At 48.7% G+C, this 21,385-nt stretch overlaps 1 protein-coding gene across 5 annotated transcripts in view; it reads right to left on the bottom strand.

Annotated features, from left to right (window-relative positions):
- Nucleotides 1-21,385, bottom strand: part of SLC12A8 (solute carrier family 12 member 8) — a 51,174-nt gene that overhangs the window by 22,657 nt on the left and 7,132 nt on the right. For 3 of the 5 annotated variants that reach the window (XM_064435082.1, XM_064435086.1, XM_064435085.1), the window contains exons 4-6: nt 18,632-18,823; nt 16,101-16,332; nt 781-894 (exon numbers count right to left, since the gene is read on the bottom strand). In XM_064435082.1, coding sequence (XP_064291152.1) covers nt 781-894; nt 16,101-16,332; nt 18,632-18,823 — 538 coding nt within the window. Of the gene's footprint in view, nt 1-780; nt 895-11,096; nt 11,154-16,100; nt 16,333-18,631; nt 18,824-21,385 lie in introns of all 5 variants that reach the window. The other 2 variants (XM_064435083.1, XM_064435084.1) reach the window with 1 other exon arrangement.

The following is a 21,385-nucleotide window of genomic DNA, read 5'->3' on the forward strand; positions in this document are numbered from 1 at the left end:
CCAGTGAGTTGCTTAGAACTGATCCTCTGAAAATTCATTCTGTAACCCAAGGATTCATCACTATGGAAACTGCTTATAATCACTACTTTTTATAGCTTAAAACACCCAGCATCAACAAAAGGTATTGTAACTTCAGCTGAAAGTTACTGCATTCCCACTGGAGACTGTCAGCTCTGGAAGGGGGACATGCATCTTCCTGGTAATTGAAGGGAATGAATGATATGAAGGTATTTAATTAAGCTCATAAATATGAGCTCTGCTGACATACAAGGATGCACCTGTGACACCACAGAGCAAGGGGTGACTCCATCATGGGCAATGACATCAGCTCAGCTCAGCCACCTGCTAAGGATGGAGAGAAAATCCTCCTGTGCTCTTCCCAGTCTCCCAGTGCAATAAAGTCATAAGGCTCATCTGATTTGATAAATCATGATCAGTTCTTTTAGATAGGCTTGATACCTTCTGCCCTGACAGCATTGGCCAAGACCAGTGCCTGAGCATTGAGGGAGGATGTACAGGACCACATCAACCCACAGAGTTCTCCAACAGTTTCTAACCACAGAGACAGAAGAGCACATTCAAGTGAACAAGACAAGAGTGCAAAAAATTTGAGATGCTGGAGGGAAGCCTGAACTTTTGAATTGACCACTTGGGTCTGCTACAGCCAAGGGCAGTTCTGCTCAGTCCACCTCCCAGCCCAGAGGAGCTCCCCATTCTTCTGCTCATCTCTGAGATATTCCTGCAGAGGAGAAAAAGGGTGAGGATAAAACTTAACTGTACCTGTGGCAGCCGGGAAAAACACTCCAAAAACAGTGAAGAAGGACTCCCCCTGGCTGTAGTCTGGCAGTGTGTTGTTGAACATCAGCTCTTGGGAGTAGCCGACGAAGCCATGCTCTGTGGAGACAAGGAGGGCAAGAGGAGAGCCCAGGAGCCACCAGGGCTGCAGGAGCCCCTCCAGCTGCTCTCAGCCACCACCCCCCTCTAAACACATGCACCTGCAGGGCTGCTCCCAGGACCACCTGAAAGGATGAACGTCAGCTTATGTGGTGGGGGAGAAGGCAGAAACCAGGGTTGTCACTCCTGCCCCATCTTTCTAAGGTCACACACACACAAGTTTTGCTTTTCCAAAGTTTTACAGAATACAGCGGAGGGGGAAAGCGATGGGTGGGATATCAATGTCATGCACCTGGTTTACTGGGTATGTAATGAAGGATCCTACTTCTTCACTGCACACTTGAAGGATGGCTCAGATTCTTCTACAAACCTCAATTTGTTAGGAAGGGTTAAGCCTGACAGCTGGCATGCAAAGCATTAATTAGGAAAGGTTTCAGATGCTTATAGACAGAAAAGATAACTCACAAAAGCAGGTTAAGGAATTAATGCATGTGACTATTAGAATTTCATTTTTAACAGGCAACACTGCTTTTTGATTGAGTATCTTAATCTGTGGAAACTTCTCCCTGTCAGCATTCCAAATGCTTATGCCAGCTAGGGGTGGAAGGTGAGCAAAGTTGGTTCCTTTCTTTCTCCTGCCCCTACAATCTATTTCCACAAGACATGTGACTCCAATAGCTTGAATTTTCTCATTAGCAGGCAGGATGTTGTTTATGGCTGCACAGGGTGATGGCCAGAAATTAAAAAAAGACTCCATCAAAGCTGTCCCGTGCCTCAAAGACAACATTAATGATGTTTGGACAATAGATTAAACCAGAACATTAAATCAGACCTCTGAGCACAAGACATATCCATTTAAAGCCTCAGAATATAACTAACCACAGAGCTTTGAAGTTTTCACAGAAAAACCCTATAGATAATCAAAAGTTTCCTACTACATCTGCATTCATTGTGTTGCCCAAACATGGATGGAAACACACTGATAGAAGAGGTCTCCTGCTGCTAGGCTTTTTAAGAGCACTAGCTCTCTTCACTAGGAACAAGTCCCAGATGAGATTTAGAGGGAACAAGCTCAGTGCAGCACACTGACCTCTGGACCTCACAGATGTCTGCAGAAAGTGCAGTTTCTGGAGAAATAGAGGGGGAATTTGTGTAGGCTGTGTGTTCCTATAAGTCCAGACCCGTGTGGCTTCAACCAGAATTGATGCTCCTGGCAGCACAGCCCATGGCCAGTCTGCAGAGCTCCCACCAAGCTGCTCAAGGGAAATGTTGGTCCTTGGCCAAGGGATTTTTCACCAAGTGTGTGCTCCTCAGAGAAACGTTAATTTTTCATTTAAAAAGTGAACAAAATACTCATCTCATCCCACAAAGATCTTCAGACCTTCTCCAATCAGAGCTTTGAAGCAGCAGCATCAAATACATCTATGCCACTTGATAAAAGTTTGCCCCACTGTGAACTCTAGCCTCTCTTGATGGATTACTCTCACATATTCCTATCATTCCGGTTTTCCCTAATCACAAATTGTCCTTTTCATACCACTTGCCCAGTTTGTGCAGGTTATCTGAAATCCTGACCCTCTCTGCCAGGCTGCTGCGAGCGCTTCCCAGCTGGGATTTATCTTCAGAGTGAATCTGCACATTCCCTTTTCCATCCTCCAGGAAGTTAAGAAAAATTCCAAATAACATCAAACCAAAACCAGACTGTTGCAGAACCTCACCAGGCACAGCATCCTGCTTTGTAAGTAAACCATCTCCAGCTGGGGTCTTCCAATGGTGTTTTGGGGCTATATAATTCAAATAAGGGACTTTGGGTGCCTTCTGTTTCCTTCCTCGTACAAAAGGCCAAGTGTAGAGACCAGTGAACAACCAGGCTACATTTTCTGTGGTACCATTTTGGCCATATTGTGACCCCACACTGACCATGAGACCCATGAGTCCAATGTGTGACCTGCACCTGTGTGCATCTGAACCCTATCAGCCCTGAGAAATTAAATTATTCCCTAGTGCTCCATTCATTTGTATGTTGCTCCCCTTCCTACTTTATTCCCCTAGGTGAAAATCCTCAGTGGAAGAGACAAAAGCCCAAAGCCATGGCAGATGTCACTGGAACCACAGAAAACAACAGCCATGGATTTGTTGAAAGAGCCACAGGATGTGCCTACAACTCCATCCCACTTCTGCTTCCTCTCCTCACAGCTCTGGCAGGTGAGAGGCCATTCCACATTTCCCCTGTATACAGAACCAGGAACCTTCTTGACTAGTTAAAGAGAAGTTCATCCAAATGTTAGTTGTCATTGCACCCTCATTTCTCACTCAACCACCCTCCTGTGAAGCAAACCTCACATCCCTTTTGATCAGACTAGGATCTGTGCAGTCACCATCAATTTAGGGGCACACGAGCATGGGGCTGAGGACAACATGCTGGGAGCATCTCCTCCCTGCCCACGTGCCTGTGACCAGTTCAAGACATCTGTGACCTTTCAGCTTATTAATATTAATGTGACTAATTGTAGCTGACAGGGCAATTGGGCTGAAATAATCCAAAACAAAACAGGAATCAGCAACTGAGACCAATCGGTTAAACCAACAGAGCCCTCGGTCAGTTGTTCACAGAGTCAATTATCCACATCCCATTGAAAGTGCACTTCAAAAGGATGAGCTTCGGAAGGAGGAGGGAAGGAAATGAGATAGGGTCTATATTTGGCACTCTGATCTTCAAACGAGGCAAGATCATTTTATACATTTTTTCTGTAAGGAGATCTTTTTCTCCAGCTTACTGCTGGGTATAGGATCCAAAGCAGATGGCTCCCCCCTTGTTCATTACAAAATATTTGTCTAAAAAATTTTGCTCTCAATCAATTTATACAACCCCACAGCCTTTAAATCCTGCCTTTAATGATCCTGCTCTCAGCTGGCTTGCAGAGGGCTGGAGCTGAAGTGCTATAAACAATCTTCCCTGTGTCATGCTAGAAGAAAAGAATCCGGTTCCTTCTCTGTGCCGTGTCAGCCTTATGGGAAATGCACAATAAAGAGCAGTAACAATTTATTTTCATCATTAGATACTCAATAAGTAGAAAGCAAATAATGCATTTCTCAAGTGGTTGAGCTGATCTAAGTAAACAATAGGGAAAAAGATTACTTAGAGCAGCATCTGAACTATTCCTGTGATTCTTCACAAATCAAGTCCTTCCAGTTGCTCTTACTAAAATGACGTAATAAAGAGTAAAAACCACCTAGCAAGTTTGAAATGGAAGAGCTTTCAGGATGAGCATCCTCCATTCACATTTGCAAGGGGGCCACAGGAGGCTGCACACCAGCCTGAGGTAGCCAGAGGAAGAGGAGGAGGAAGATGGTGAGGACTCTGATGTCTTTCTATCCATCATAGGTACCTGGGAGGAGGCACCAGCTTTCACCTGGTAGCCACTGCTGCATCCCCTTTCTTCCCCAGTGGGTTTGGGCTTTTCTTGTACTTTCTGCCACCTCTCACCCTGTGGAACAGCATGAAAGCACGAGGGTTTTGGCACTCAGGACTCCCCTTTTGAGGGCAGCCCCTCCATGAAGCCCAGGATTCCAGAATGGGAACTCAAAGATGCTGGAGAAGGAGCTCAAGGAGAAGCTGTGGTTACACAGGGTCAGGCCATTATGCAACAGCACAGAGCACGGCGGCCCTGCCAAGTTCCAGGCAACCTGGAGCTCATTACAGATTAGTTAAGTCTTGGCCAAATTCAATAAGCCTGTTCACAAGCTTAAGGTTAAGTAAAGCCTGGCACCAAGGCAGGGGCTAAATAGTGCAAAAGTGGAAAACCACCTTAAGAAACAGCTCCCTGAAGACAGTCCCATATTGCACTCTGCTTGTGATTAGAGATTTTAATTACAAAGGTGAATGGTGAAGGCTTGAAATGGTGAGATTTTTTCTTTTCCAAAATAAGTGAGCCCACACATTCCCTCCTGGAAGGTACTTGCTGAGATTTGCTTTCAGGGGAACAGCTGGAAGTGTTTGTCTTGCAGCACATTTCCCAGGTCTGACCTCAGCATTTTCAGGATCCTGTGTGATGTGTAAAACGTGGAGTGCCAAAGAATAATTATATATCCTTGGCATAATTACCTCTGCTCTCTATCTTTTTCCCATTTCTTCTTCCACCACTAAACACTTCTGGCATAAGTTCTGAATTCCAGCTGTTCCCCTTGGATGCCAGTCCAAGCACACACCCAGAACGAGGTCCTGGTGTGGGTGCTGGAGATATCCAAGCACACCACTGTGGAGAAAACAGGAATGGTCCTCACAGCCTGGCCCCACCGTGCCATCCTCGTCTGAACACACACCTCTGCAGTAGGATAAAGTTCCTCTCCTCACCAACCACAGGTTACATTTTCCTCCTCCAAACTCTTAGCTGAGGGCAAGGTACAAGTCCAGAACTTCTGAGCCCTCCAAAAGCCCCTGAAACACACATTCTTCTCCTGCATGCAGAATAGTCTGGTGGTGGCCAAACTCCCCCAAACACACATACAACCCACAGCTTATCACATGAGAGCAGCATATTCACTTGTCAAAGGAAAGTTAGGCATGTCTGGCCTAAATGAAGTAAAATTTGGATGCCAAAGCACCACCAGCAATGGGTTTTTCAGCATCTCAGTGAGCAATTGCAGATGCACAGGGTTAACCATCCACACAGGGACTGTGGATGTGCAGAGATGGGTTCAAAGCCATGAACGGTGCCCAAACCCCAAGGACTTTATATTTCTGTTCCCCCCCTCCCTCAAAATGGTGAATTGGCATAATGAAAGAGGCATGAAGAGGGCACCATGGTCACAAATAACACTTGAGTCACCTTTCCCAACAGAATGAAAAATAAATCAATCAAAGCAGTGCAGTCACAATTCTCCACATCCCTCCATGCACACACCTGGTTTCCTGTGTTTGGGCTCGTTTAACACCAACATTAACAATCACAATCCCAAGCTCTTCCAAGGCTGGCCTGTTTCGGTAGCCATGCCCTCACAACTACCCAGCTCCATCTCCCAAGGTCCTCACAATATTTTTTCCCAGGCAAGTCCAACACCACCACTGCAAGTCCAACACTACCACTGGTACAGGTCAGGTAGAAGAAATGTATGAGAAAAATGTGGAAAGGTTGGGAAGGAAAACAGGCAGAAGGCAGTAGTACTGGAGGTGGAGAGAGGACACTGGTGGCTTTCTCATGCTGCCAGTCCACTTGCTGTGGGCTGACACTCAACGTGCAGGATGCACAAACAGATTTTCACCAGAAAGTCCCAGTTCTCCAAGAGAATGGTGAGGGAACTGATGAGTCATGGAAGCAGAGGGCGTTGAGCAGCAGAGCGTGCTGACAAGAGCAGAGAATAAACATGACCTTTGCTGAACTTGTACAGGAATACAAAAATGCTTTAACATCTTCCAGGACATCTCCTGCTTCACCTTTGGACAGACAGGTTTTGGCTGGAAGACTGGGGAGAAGCAGAAGGAAAACAAAAGAGCTGCAGGGGAGCAGAGTGTGAGGAGATGGGGCAAACTGGTGAGATTGATGCCCTGTCTCCTTTCAGCTACTGCTGGACTCACTGACTCAGGACCACATGCACCAAACCCAGCTTGCCCTTTTCTGCAGCTCCAGTGCAACACCTGTGCCATGTGAGTCAGCATGCAGCACTGCACATGTCCTGCAAGCCAGGAGCACATCAGCTCCACGCTGGACTTGTGGGCAGCAGCACAGCTCCATAGCTGGAGATGGGGCACCTGCAGCCCAGCAGAGAAGAGCAAACACAGGATTATTCCCTCTCCATATGTCACAAATGATGTCATGACTTTGCTTCATCTCAGTCCTCAGGACCACATCCTGCCTGCAGGCAGCTCCCACAATCTCAGTATTTCTGCTTTAAGAATCTCAAACTGGGCAAGAGAAAAAAATAGAGAGGAATTTTTGTATTGAACACGTGCAGGTCAATGATTATGCAGTGATAAAAATGAAGCTATTATGCATTTAACACATCAGCATGTGGCCACACTGACAGTGCAGAAAGGCTGCAGAGCACCTGCCTGAGCTGCCAGGGCACTGAGAGATGCAGGATGTGGGAGCTCCTCAGCTCCTGCACTACCCCACCCCAACCCATGTTGCTGTTGGCAGCCCTCAGCAGAAAGTATTGGGAGAGGAGGTAAGAATGCAAAGAGACTCAGTTCCCTCTGTAATTTCATCCCTAAATGCCAGTTATGCACATTAATGACCAGAAGGGCTCAGAGTGACCACAGGCCCCCAGCCACAGGGAGCAAAAGCAGCACCTCTGCCACTGCTGTGACCCCACGTGTCAGAACGGTGCCAGCTGAAAATTGCCACAGCCAGCATCGCCCCACACCTCACAGCAAGCCAAAGCTGAGCAGCCAGAGGCAGCCCAGGGTGGGAGAGAAGCTCATTGCTATTTTTCCACTTGTGAGCAAATAAGGTCCTGTTTTATCATCAGTGCCAGGGAGATTGTTTCATGCATCAGGACAAACACCACACTTACGTTTCAAATTCGTCAGAGCTGCAAGTAGCAAAAAACAGACAGGTTTTAGTGGGAAAAAAGTTTGGCAAGAGGGTGGTAGGGAGGAAGGATTAGAGCAAATTTAAAGACAGCGGAGAAGGAGTTTCCTTGCCCAATACTTTCTCTGCACCCACAATAAAGCCGGCAAACCTAAAAAGAGAGAGTATGTACAGTCTGTAATTGAAGGAGCGAAAGCCACAGTTAAAACAATCTAAAAAGGCCAAGCCCTGAGAAAGGCAACTGGAATCCCTTATCTTTTGATGGAAAAGAATGTGCTCCCTGAGATTAATGACGTGTTTACCCGAAAGGAAATCGCCGCCCTTCTGAAGCAGCGAGTGTTTGTTCCTCCCGAGTCCCTGTTTTCTGCTCCAGCGCTGATCTCCCAAACCTCCTGTTTAAAGTCAACACACAATGCGGCTTCCTGCTGCTGGGGGATCCCACCATTAACCCTCTCCCAAAAACCGCCCTGCATCCCCAGCAGCAGCGGCGAACCCGGGGCATTCAGGGCAGGAGCGGCACCGGGACCGTGCCCGCTGCCAGCGATGAATCAGCCCGGGCACAAACAGCGCTCAGCCGAGCAGAGAAACGAGCCAGCGGGGATGCTGACAGCGCTGTCGAGGGAAAGCACTCCGGGCGACCTCTGCTTACACTGCTCAGGGGTTGGGCAGCGCGTCCTGCAGGATGCTTCTTGGAGAGAGGCTTGGCATCAGCCACTGCAATGGTCTGCTGTGCCAGAGGAGGCTGGGGGACATGGCATCTCTGCACTGAATGCCCTCAGGCGAGCAAGAAGAACTGCAGCAAAAGCGCCAGGGCCGAGCTGTTTGAGGAAACCCGGGGGAAAAAAAAAAAGCATAATCATCACTTTACATATTCATCCTCTTTGGTAACTGCAGCCCCATCTCCTCGTGGAGCATCCCAGCCATGAGAGCCATCAGATGACGAGCACCTCCTCTCCCTGAAGGCAATGGACCTGCAGCACTGGGTGCTAGCCAACAGCTAAAAATAGCATTAAAGGCAGAATAAACAAAGGGAGCTGCTTAAATCTGTCTCCGACGTTTGTCTTTAGCTAATGGAGCAATTTTCATGTGCGGGATGCTGTCATCTCTCTCAGATCAGGAGGCAGCCTGTGCTCCCCCCAGCCACACCACATCTCCTGCAGGACTGGACGGGGTGGGAGGAAATGCTAATTTCTGCCCAACTCCCTGTGTGCCTGCTTTATCTCTGCCTCAGCTTCTGGGGAAAGTGGAAAACCACTAATGTACACAAGAGCTCACTCGGAGCCTGCACGGGCAGCTCCTCATCACAAAAGCACTGCTTAAATAAAGGAAGACTCAGGAATGTGCCCATGGAAGCAGCTAGTGGAAGAGCTCTTTGCCACTTATTCTGTCTCTACAGGTTGGTGGGGTTTAATAAATTTTTCCCCAAAAAAAAAGCCAGAAAATTAACATTTTATGTGGTTAGAAACTCTGAAAATCTCCTAATTTTTTAGGAGAAAAAACATAAGAGGTTTTAACACAGGTGTTTCAACTTTTTAAATTCTTCTTATGTTTTGCATTATTTAACGCTAAGCACTAGACTTGCTGTAATATATAAATCCTTCCATTACTATTTTATTTCTTTGATGTGGTATTTTCTGCCTGGCTTGTTCAATGGTGTTCAAACCAGCTGGTGAAAATTATTTTATTCATTGCAAGGAGGACAAGAAATACAGTGTCCCTTGCTCCATCCTTCTTCCAGGAAAATAGTTTTCATCAGTGGGGTACCATTATCAATTACAGAATGGTATTTCTTGGAAGTCATGCCCAGAGTGCCCAGCTGTGGGAGGCTCTGAAGAACTTCTGTGAAAAGCCCTAGGCTCAAGAGACCAGAATTTAGGCTGAGGCAAGGCACAACAATTGGAGGAAGATGAGTGGCAGTTCAGTGGTGATGACACACATCCTTTGGACTCGTGGAGTGACCTCCCTCCATCTCAGAGCTACTCTGTGTATTGTTTGGGACAAAGCCCAATCCATGCTGATCAGATCCCCATCTTTCAAAGGAAAGATGATGATACAACTTAATCCACCAGATCCTGCCATGAGCCTTCTGCCATCCTCATGACTACAGCATCCCATACTCCCAGCTTCCCATAATAAATTATGGATATATTTTCCATATGACAGTGGTACTTCAAAAGAAAACTATTCCTTTTGTTGACTTTTTGATTTTCTGTCTAAAATGATAGTTGGTTTTTAATTTTGGAAGGTTTTCATTATCCTTTCTACACAATACACACAGCTACAGCCTTAAGTCTGGCTTAAGAATGCAAATCAAATCAAACAGCATTTGATTTTGGCAAGGTTGAGCAAAATGTTGTCACCTAAAAGGATTTTTTGTTTGCTCATTTGAAACTATTAATTTAATTCTGTGTAAGTCGTAGAATACATTTTACCTACAAAAATCAATTTTTCAATGGATGCATTTCCCCCTTCAAGTAAAAAAGAAAACCAGAAAGAACCACTGAACAACCATCCAGGTTAGTGAAGGTACAACCAGGATAAAATCCCTTACTTACAAACAAAAAAGGCCAAAAATTGTTAACTCAAGCTAGGAGAGAGGATGAACAGTAGATAAGGACCTATTTCCCACACAAAGTTTTCTCTTTAGTCTAGGAGAGGAATGCAAACCAGAAGTGAAGTGGCTGGAGGAAGAATCTAATATCTAGAGTTATCTTAATAAATTAAATCCCTGAATAAGAAAAGCTGATTCAGGGCACAGCTGAACTGTGACTGGAATTAAACACTGGGAGAATGAAAAAAAAGAAGAGACAAAATATCTCCATCATTTGAAAACTATTATAAGGTGGCACCAAAAAAAAGAGAAAAAAAAATTCAATACAATTAAATAAAGCTGTCCCATCCAAACACAGAAATGAGGAGGGAGGGAGAAATTGTGGGATGATATATATCTTCCTCAAACCAGTCAGTTTTATTAGTTCTCTAGCATTAGACAGGTTGCTGCTGAAGGAGAGGTTTTATGGGAGGAATGGGTGGGGAAAGCCCACACGAAGGCAGGGTCTAGCAGGGAACAAAGCCAGCCAAGGTACTTCAGGATTTATTTACAAGTTCTAGGAAGGTGAGCTTAGCACTGCCTCACATGGAAACAGCGAAGCAATTAAAGGTGAAATCCATGTGTACAAAACCTCCTGTGTACATCAGGAACTCTATTACCCACTGAGCAAGCTTAAACCTCTAACAACCTCAGCAAAGCCTCTCCTGGCTCCAGGAATGGACCTGGGCCAGCCAGTGCACGACAGACCATTCAGTGGCACATTTTAGGGTGTCAGGGGAGGCCAGGACTCTGCTCATCCTGCCACAGGGCTGCTCACTCCCTGGCTGCCCAGCTGGAGCAGCCCAGAGAAGACTGAAGAGCACCAGAGGTCATCCAAGCAAGGTGGTTTAATGCAAAAGGGAGGACACCAGACTGTGCCAAGCCCTCAAGAGACCCAAAACAGTGAGTTTAGGCTGCAGGGAGAGCGGGTTAGCCCGGCAAGTGACAAGAGCAGGGTCCCCAAGGATGCAGCAAAGGATCCATCACTGGGAATTCTCAGGAGCAGATTGGATGCACATGGCTTCCATCCCCAGTGCAGCCCAGCAGGCACAGACCCTGAGCCTCCTCCCCTCTTTACCCACCTCCTGGGAGATGCCTCGGAGCGGTTGGGTTCGGGAATCCTGCCTGGGGATCCCTGCCTGCAGAGCAGGGACACAGGGATGTCAGCCCCGGGGGCAGCAGCCGTGCTGACACCTGAGCATCTGCGGGCAATCTACACTGCTGCTCCTCAACTCAGTCCTTCTGCTGGATGTCCTCCAGCAGGGAAACACCGTGAAAACCTACCTACAAACAGGGCTGCATCTCCAGCTAACTACTTTGGTTTTAAATTCTAAATAAACTGCTTGAAATACCTACTTCAGAGAAGCTGGACAGAGCGGTGTAGCTTTCCTCTCACTATCTAAATAAGGCCTCTAACAATGTTATCACTTTCCAAAACACATCTGTCCCGCAGCTCCTAGCCCAGACAATTGGCAGGTAACCAGTTAATAAATGTCTTCGCCAGACTGTTGAATAGGCTGGCCCCGGCTCAAGAGTGATGTCAGGGCCATTCAATGCACTATAATTGGAAAAACCTGGGAAAAGCAATTCCATGTTTTTTAATAAATAAAGAGTGTATTAGCAGCCTCCTGCCTTTATTCACCACGGTGTGTACCTCGTTCAGTAGCAAAGTGGGATTTTTTTTTTTTTCTGCTGCCGCTCGCACGGTGATTTCTACTTGGGACTTGATGCCAGTTTCCAGATGTGTGTCAGGCCAGGAAGTCAGCAATCAGCCTGGATAAAGCCTCTGGGATTTGCTGCAGATCATCTTCTGACACACACATCCTTCCTGCACCCTCTCTTATGATATTGGGGCACACCCCTTGTGCCCAAAAATAAAATAAAACAACCCAGAGCCAAGCAGAAGCCCCTGATTAGGATGCTTTGATCACTTTCTTATTCAATCTCTGGGAATATTTTTAATTAATTCAGTCCATCGAAGCCCCAGAGGCAGCATTTGAGGCATCTTTACAACACCAGAGTGTCTATATACATAAATCACTTCAACAATTGCAGGTTCCCTGTCTGCTGGAGCAGCTCCAGGCAAAACTCATCTCCCACAAATCCTCACCAGTGGTACCCACAGGACAGCATCAGCTCCCAGCTCGGCCATAGAACATTGGAGGGGGATGAATCCTCCAAAGCACTTCTCCTCAGAGGAATAAATGAAGATGATAAATGAGTTTGCTGGGATCTGTGTGAGCAGCTTAGGGAAGCTGAAACCCAAGTGGGTGACATGAAGGATGTGGTTTGCATGGAAAATAATCCCAAGCAGAAGCACCCTGACAGCAACGTGCCTTTCAAACCTCCCTGCATCCCTGAGAAAGGAACTACCCAGATTTCCCAGCCTGAGGAGAGGGGTTTAACCCCACACAGCCCAGCTCCACGCTCACCCCAGCCACGTGGTACCATCTGCTGCAGGACCTGGGGATCCCAGCCCAAGGGGATGCAATTACTGAATTACTAACAAGATAATTTATTTCTCACCCCCACCAGCCATTTAAGAGGCTGTTGTTGGGCCTGTTTCACTCAAGTTGTGATTCCTTTCATCTCCCCATCAAAGCACAACCCAATGAACAGCAGTCCTCCTCCCAGGGATGGCCCCCCCGAGCTCCCACAGCCGCTCTGCTTTCACAGGGCACCTGGGAGCCGCTGCCAAAACAGGAAAGCAGGCGCCTAATTGAAAGGGAGTATTTGGGAGTCACCCTACACAAAAATTAGCAGAGATATGCTAGGAAAATAAAATAGTGGGCATTAACGGATGGCTTATCTTCTTTTTTTCCGTGACTCTAATGTTCAGGATGTGAAAAGGCCAAAAAGTTTCACATGCTGTTCTGAGAAACTGGTCAGGGAGAGGAGCATCCTCTCCTCTACTTTCTCTGCTCCTCCCAAAATAACTCAGGTTGATGTTGAGGTATGGACCTCCATCATTAAAATACAGACATACACAAGCTAAAAAAATCCTGCATTGCTACTATGAAAATCTGTAGCTAGTGCTGGGTCTTGGTGATGGGTGGAGAAGTCGAGCACTGACTGATTTCAATTCACCTGTGTTAGGTTTGCTGAAAACACTAACCTGTGCCTAGGGAGAAAGGGAATAGGGATGTCTCCTGTCTGAAGGAAGGAGCACAGGGGTCTCTGTTCCTGGAGGAGGGACTGAGCTTTAAGCTGGGTGGCCAGAGGCAGCTCAGCAAGGCTGGTTCTCAGACAGAACAGGAGCCCCTCTCCTCGCTACCCACCCTTGGCAGACATCCCAGCCTGGGACTGTGACCAAACCCCAGGGAAGTGCCAGCTGCAGCCAAGGGAGGATTTAGGATTAACTCCAAAAAATCAGCAAGTCCCACCCCACCCTGCAGGCAGACTGTGGAGAGCAGCAAAAGCCCTGGGGGCCAGGCAGAGGGACAGGGTAGCCTGGCAGCAAGCAGGCTGGCAGGCCCAGAGGGGTCAGAGCATCTGGACAAGTGACCCAGAGCACTCCCTGCCTGCTGGAGGCACTCAGCTCCTCCAGTCCCAGCTCCTGGCTGCAGGAGCCCAGCTGGCTCTTGGAGCAGGAGCGAGCCACAGCAAGAGAGAGGAAAAAAAAAAAAGGAGAAAGAGCAGCAGGAAGCCCTGCTGAGAAGCCCCCTTTTGTGTAAACATGCTCCGTCCTCAGACTAAAAATAAAGGCAAACCACAGGAAGGGAGTGAGTGCTTGGACAATATCCGATTTGGTGTGTGCCTGGGTGTGAGCTGCGGGAATGGGGAGAAGAGCAGGGGACTCCACCCAGCCCAACCACACAAAGGCAGCCAGTTAAGACCTTCAAGATGGACAGGCATTCCTGGAGATTATTTAAATTCAAGCAACTGCTGCTTGGCAGATGTGCAGTCCTTGCGTGTGTGAGCAGCGCTTGGAAATGTTAAGTGAGGGAAAAGGCTGCCATGGCAGAAAAGGCAGCAGAAGGCCCATTTTACAGGGTCAGAGAGTGAGACCCAAGGCTGTGAACTGAAACCCCATAAACCTGCCATAAAACAAGGACACGACCCAGACAAGCTGTCAGCAACAATGCAGCTCACACTCCAGCCTCAAAAACCACCTCTCCCTGCATGCTGCCTTTGCACCTCAGCCCCTGCTGCAGCCACAGAACCAAACTGAGAGCAACTGCACGCTCCTGAGGGCTGTGGAGGGCAGATCAGGGGAATGCCCACCCCAAAGGGGTCTCAGATGCTTCCCCTGGTGCTGGGCTTTGGTGCACTGCACCCTGCCGTGGTCACAGCTGCCTCTGGAGGCTGGAGCTGCAGCACCGCCTGCGTGTCCCACCTGCAGGAGGGATGCTTTGCTGGGGGTGCAATCCCAAGAGACAGGCATCCATCCCTCCATCCATCCCTCCATCCCTCCATGCGGCGCAGAGTGCCAGCACAGCGTGAGGAGGCTCCTCGGAGCGCAGCGCTCACCCTTGGTGCTGACACACCACTCAGAGGCCTGCTGGGGAAATGCAGGGCTCGGGAGGATCCCCCCAGCCCCGGCTGCAGGGAAACCAAGGGCGGGGAAGGTGTGTGGAAGCCCCGAGAGCCGCGGCTGTCCCTGCTGGGACCCGGCCACCATCACCCACCCCATTCCTCCCTGGCCCTGGAGGCCTCCTCTCCTCAGTCAGCCTGGGCTAAACTGCAGCTTCTGCGATGCTCAGCCGCCTCATTTCCCTTCCTGCCTCTATTTTCTGTCTCTATTTTCTGTCAGAAGAAAATGACAGTGCTCAGCAGTGGAGGAAATCAAAGACAGCTCTGGTGGCCACCACTTGGGTATGTTCCCTGCTGACGTTTGTATTCCTTCAATTCTTGCCTCCTGGTCCTGTGTTCACTTTCCTACTTGTCTCACCTCGAGTATTCGTTTTTCTCTATTAGAAAGGTCTGCTAGGAGCACAAAAAAAATACAGCACACTCTCCCCAGCCCGTTTCCTCTAGCAAACACTTCCTATGGAATGCAGCTGTTTGGAGCAGGTCACTTGCTTTCTCTGCAAAACACGCCACAGCAACACAACTGTCCCTGCTTCATTCTCATTTACAGGTATTGCTGAAACTTTCACAGGCTCTCATTTGGGGCATTTCCTACATGCTAAATGTAAAGTGTAAATGCCTTTCCATACGGCTCTGCCTGGCAGGGGAGCAGCTGCCTCTGTCCCCAGGCCACCGTCCCTGCACACCACAGCAGCAGCACAAAATGAAACAGCAGCGTGAATGGCACTTGTGCCACCGGTGCTACGAGTACCCACATGACATTCCCTGCCACCCAGCCCAGCAGCTGAATCACAGCTGTCAATGAAAGCTGAAGATCTTTCCTTAAACTCACTTAAGCAGGTCACTTGCAACCCCCCAAGGTGCTGCTGGACGCCGAGGAAGCCAAGAAAAAGGTGACACCTTCTGTTTACTCAGCTAATTGCACTCCATTATTGCCCTGAAATGCGTTTCCCAGCAGACAGACAGAAGGACTTGGTGTGAGCAGGGCTGCAGGTGGGAGCCCTGAGCTGGAGCTGCCACTGCAGGCTGAACTCGTGGGTCTTGAAACCTCAAGACCTCACCCAGCTCCCTCCTCAGAGCCCCAGCACAGCCCTGGGCAGCAAACCCAGCAGAGTGGACAGCACAGCACAGCACAGCCAGGGTCTGAGTGACCTCAGAGGTGTCCAGACAAGATCTCCACAGCTCAAATTCACAATCCTCCCTTTTCACAGGCACAATGCTGAGTTAGGCAGCAGAAGGCTGCAAAGAACACTGCAAACACAGATGCTTTCTGTTGTTAGAAAACCTCCAAGTGAAACATAACGAGCAGAAATTGAGAGCTCGATCCCTGGGGTTAAACACTTAAATTAATAAGGCATCTTCAGTCACGCTCTGGAAAAACTCCTCACAAAATTATGGGTTGTCTCTAGAAGATGAGTACCAAAGGACAGGGGACATATCTGGAAACTCTGAACTCTACCATTGCCCAAATGAGCCTCACTTCACAAACAAAGCTGAGGAGAAAACCCCAGGGAATGAATGCCTGCTGACCCAATGCAATGAACCCCCAGTTTTACCTGGATCCAGATGTGTAAAGGACCCAATGACAAAGTCCAGTGTCGAGACAGCCAGCAGGAAGAGCAGCAGGAGCTGGAGCCTGATGATCCACTTCACGCCAGCCAGATTGATTCCCAGCAGGCCGAGCAGGACAGCCAGGGAGATGCCACGCACTGCCCAGATGTTGCTGAGGCTCAGCACACCTGCAATGGACTCTGCAAAGCCAGTGATGTACATGGCACCTGCAACACACTGAGGGACACAGCTCTGTGAGGGACACAGCTTTGTGAATGCCCCCAGGAGAAAAAGGGATCCCCATCCACAGCCAGGCCTTGGGGGCCTCTGTTCAGACAGACAGACAGACAGAGGCTGTCACAGTACAACCTTCAGTGTTACTGTGGCCTGCAGGGACTGAACCTTACTGCTGTAAGACAGCACAAGGCAGCAGAGCTGGCAGGGCAAACAGGGAAGGCTGGGTTCCACTGTGACATCTACCCTCTATTAACACTCCAGGAGAAACCACACCGGCTTCTCTCAGGATGAGTGAACCTCTGCTTCTTCCCTTCTTCTGTTTCTCTGGAGGAAAGGGTCCCAGTTCAACACCTGCCTGAAGAGCAGCAGTTTGTTTCCCCCTTCACTGCCTCCTGGGGGTTATTTTTAACTCGTTGTTTAGTTTGGATGCAAACTCTGATGTTTCACCAGCTCCCCATCTTGCTGCTGGAATGGAGCCTGCCCTTCGGAGGAGAGCACATTGTGTGAGCCGTGCCTCCCTGGGCTCCCAGGAAAGCTGCCTGGCTGCCTTGCAGCAGGACAGGACACACACTCTGCCCCGGGGGGCCGAGAGCCTGCAGGACAGCACATCTGCAGCACAGGCTCAAACAGCACTGCAGCACAGCACCCAAAACACCAGCATGTTGCACTCCAGAAATTCCTGCTAGCTGGCATTCCAGCAACAGCCCTTCCAGTGCATGGCACCCCTGGAAAACCAGGTCAGGGCAGACAGCTGCATTTGACAGGGCTGGTGTGCCTTGGGTGCTGCAACCCCACCGTCCCTGTGCAGCTCCCACACGTCTGGAAGGGACAAAAGACAGCAAGAGCAGAGCCTCATCCACTGCAGATCCCCCACCTGGGACTGGCCCAGCACTGCTCCACTGAGGCTGCTCAGGACAGCCTGGCCCATACCTGGGAGCTGCAGGGTTTGTGTGGTTTCCAGCAAGGCTGATGGCATGCAGGTGTCAGACTCGGGCACCTCCAGCTTGGAGGTCCTGGAGGATTCACTTCCATCACAGGCAGACGCTGAGATCAGGGGAGCTATACCCTAAATCTTCCTCTGCAGCACATGGCCAGTCAGAGCAGGGAGCACCCCATTTCTGGCAGCAGCTGCCTTATGACAGGGGTTACAGCACTCCCTGAGCATCCTGCAGCAGAGGATCAGCCTGCAGCCGGTGCAGGGCACATTGGGCAGAAAGCACGGCTGAGAAAGGAAAGGCATCAGCATTTTTGGGAGCAGGCAAAGTGATTTTAAGTGAGCTGCCAGCTCCCAGCCCCTGTGCACACAGGATGCCAAGCCAGGGGCCAGGGCTGCTGCAGCCCAGCTTTTACGACCCTCAGGACAGGCTGCAACCTGATTGCTTTTCCAGACAGGGTCCTCTCGGAGAGCAAGAGTGGAAAATATGACAGGAAGGATTCTCATGTGTGGCCCACTTCCATATCTTGGCTTGTAACTGGGTTGTATTTTATGGACACTTGCTTTTAATCTGGAGTGAAAGGAGAAGAGGGGATTATTTTTGGTTTGGGGGCTGTTCAGGGGTTTTGGAGATTGCTGTAAGCCAGTCAGTTAAAAACAAACCTCCATAAAAATGCTTCTCTGCTCACCACATTTTATACTGTTCATAACATCTTTATGGGGGGAGAGGGTTAAGTTACTGCAGGTTTAAGTGATTATTTTCCATACTTTTTGTAGACTACTTGTGTATTTTTGTGCCTCACCACCCCAACAGCTCCTTGGGATCGTTCAGAAAATCCAGAGCTGTGACTTTTGGCTCACAAGAAGTCAATTAGCTGCTGCCCCTACCCCTGCCCAGCTCTCCTCCCACACCAGCCCCACTTCTGCTGGCACCCACAGAGAAGCAGCCAAGGCTTGCCCGATCCCCAAGGGCATGTGGAGCACGCCAAGGCCAGCCTGCCCATCCACAGCCACTCTCTGAGCTTTGCTTGGCCACCCTGACCTCTCCTGCTTCGTTTAATTTCAGTCCCACGCCAGCAAGGGCATGTCCTGGCAGTGGGGGTAATTTGGGATGGGAGGACGTGTCCTGCATGGCTTGTCCAGACACTCAGCTCCTCCAGCAGGGTGACCCTTGCCAGGCAGCACCTCGCCATGCACAGGCTTGCTCCTGGGGAGCAGCGTGGGCTGAGTGCTCCCTGTGCTGCTCTCCCAGGTTGCACTACCCAGATTTTACCTGAAACATTACTTTCTGCAGCAGCACAGCACAAGATTAATATCTGCATTGCAAAGTTTCCAAATTTTCTTTGAATCACTTTTCTAAATTACCTGGCCAAAAATGTAAAGGAGGCCAATGGTGCCCCCTACTTGACCTCCAAGGACAGTAGAAATCATGGAGTAGACTCCTCCACTTCCAATGCTGCACTTCTCACACACCCCAATTCCAGACAAGACTGTCACCAGGGCAACCAGAATGACAAAGGACACCAGAAACATGCCCATTACGATGCCAGTGTTTCCCTGGAATGGAAAAAAAAAATCAAATAAAGATTAATTCACACCAATCTCCTGGGACAGAATAAGAACCTACCCACTTCTAGTCACTAGTGATCTATGGATCTGGAGTCATTACAGATTAAAAGAAACACACACAGACACCCCTACTTGTCTAATTAACGTAATTGATTGCCACATTTAGAGCCTTTATTAGCACCCCTTTGATGAGAGCCTGTCTTGTCCTTGTGCCTGGGGCTGGGCAGACCTCTGCATGAGCAGGTTCTGCTCTGTCAGTGGGCTCCTCCATGAATCACTGATTTTGTCCACTGGTTTAAAAGGAATGAGGTCAAACAATGATTCAGCCACCACAGTCATGGGATCACTGCCTGTCTGCATGGTTTACAATGACATGCTTAAAAAAAAAAACCCAAAACACTTTCATAACAAAAAGTAGTTTCAAAACTGAACCCCTGGGATTTGCAACGACTGATTTATTAACAGCATCAAGCCTGCATTTTAATTTTTCAGAACATTTACCTTTGAAAGCTCTGATCCCTCCAAACAAAGAGGTGCCAAAGAGCAGAACCCCAAAGGCAGCGCCGTCACAAAGCCGCGAGCCCGGCCCTCGTCTGGGGGCGAGCTCAGAGGGGCAGGTGGCTCTCGCCCTGCCTGGCCTCGGGAGACTTGCTGCACAGGGTTCAGCCCCACAGGAAAACAAACAACCCTTCCTGCTTGGGGCAGAGGGAGGGCTCAGGAGGAGCTGCTGCACCCGCCACTGTGTGGCAAAGAGAAAAATCTCTGGACAAACACAGCTGCGGGTCCCCGTTGGTGGCTTTAAACACCAGCACAACCTCTTTCTTTGCGGGGTTCAGTTTGCCATTTAGGGCTGGATTTTCAGAAAGAAAATATGCTCCAAAAGAATTTAAGAACTCTTCTGAGCTCAGGGCCCTCCCACTCTCTTGCACGTGGCTGTAATTTGTTTTCCAGGGCCAGGAGTTTCCCCTTGTGCTCCAGCCCACCTTCCCCTGCTGACAAATCGTTCAGGCCATGCACAGCAATCAGCAGGCTCCTCCAGTGCCCAGTGCTTTGTTAACATCTGGCTTCCCTTCCTTTTACTCATATTCCAGGCCACATCCATGTCCCCTCTTTCAACCTTGCTCCAGCAATGCTCATCTCTGAGGTCACGCTAGCTGTGATGGGGTTTTTATCACCAGTGCTTCCCTGCTCTGGGGTTGGTTGAAATCCCAGATTCTTTTTTTCCTTTTCTCCTTTTTTGTGAAAAAACAGAAACATATCCAGGATGTTGGTATCATCATGAAATCCTATTTTGGTTCAGCATCCTGCTGTCTTTGACAGGGGTGTTATCTGGTCAGTGGGGAACAGAGCCAAGGATTGCTAAACACAGCTGTGGTTGGGTCAGCACCACAGCCCACCCCAAGCCCATAGTTCTTTTTAAAAGGACAATTGTTCTTTTTCTTCAGCTGCTTACCCCAAGTTAAATGGTTAATAAACATTATATGCTTCAGTTAAAAAAAAAATTTAAAAAAACATATGCAAACATTCACTTAGCCTTGGGCTTTCCCAGAAAGGTGGTACCAGGTTATGGCAGCTATTAATGGGCAATCCTATGGTTCCTACAGAATAAAGGGTTAACACTAAGACCGAGGGGGAATGCTGGACTCACAGCAACAATAGGAAGCAGAGAAAGTGGGAAGAAAAAGCCCCCATTAAGCACTGATGCTTATTTATGCATGCATGCTGGAAGGGGTTAGTGCAGCAGCAATCCCTGTTGAACATTTCAGCAAGATTAGGTCCCCTGGAACTGCAGAGCTTCACCAGCCCCAGCTCCAGCTCTGGAAATTTATAGCAAAAGCCTGACTGGGAATAGCTTGACATATGACTGTCCTCTGCCAGGGGAGCTCTCTGCCAACCCTGACTTCTCCTCCCTTCCCTTTCATGCTAGCTTCCAGCTGGTTCTGTTTTTCTTTCATTTACAGGCTTTGTTTATATTTGTGTTTGCTCCAGAAGTAACTTGCTTTCAAAGAGATGTGGAGGAAATAAAATCAGAAGGAAAAGGAAGCTAAAAAATCATCCCAACTTCTCCACCACGACAACTGCAGCTCCCCTCAGCACCTCCAGCAATGCAATTTTCAGTGCAGAGTGCAAGTGCCTTGCTGCTCCTTTTGGAAGGTGTCCACCACGCCTGTGACAAAAACTCTGCCTGAAGCTTAAATCCCATCCATCTCTGGGGAAACTTTTCCTCTTCTAAGGAGAAATTTTGAGCCATAATACAGTATTTTGCGTCAGGAGGGGACAGTATTCCAGGCTCAGAGATACTATTAAGGACCCAGCAGTGGAAGATCCTTTGATAGCAATGACAATTTCACCTGACTGAGGATTCCCCTTTCAAAAAATCAGGAACTCCAACACTGGCATGTTTGGAAGAGACCTCCTTCAGTGGTGTTGGGAAGATGGATGAGTGCCTGTAACTACCTGAAGAAGTGTTACTTTCTCCTCAACAACAACACAAGGGTGTCCCTGTTCACTGTCAAGGTTGGTTGTTGTGTTTTCCTTTCTCTTTCTGAA

The sequence above is a fragment of the Passer domesticus genome, chromosome 10 (genome assembly GCF_036417665.1).
Source record: "Passer domesticus isolate bPasDom1 chromosome 10, bPasDom1.hap1, whole genome shotgun sequence".
Taxonomy (NCBI): Eukaryota; Metazoa; Chordata; class Aves; order Passeriformes; family Passeridae; genus Passer; species Passer domesticus.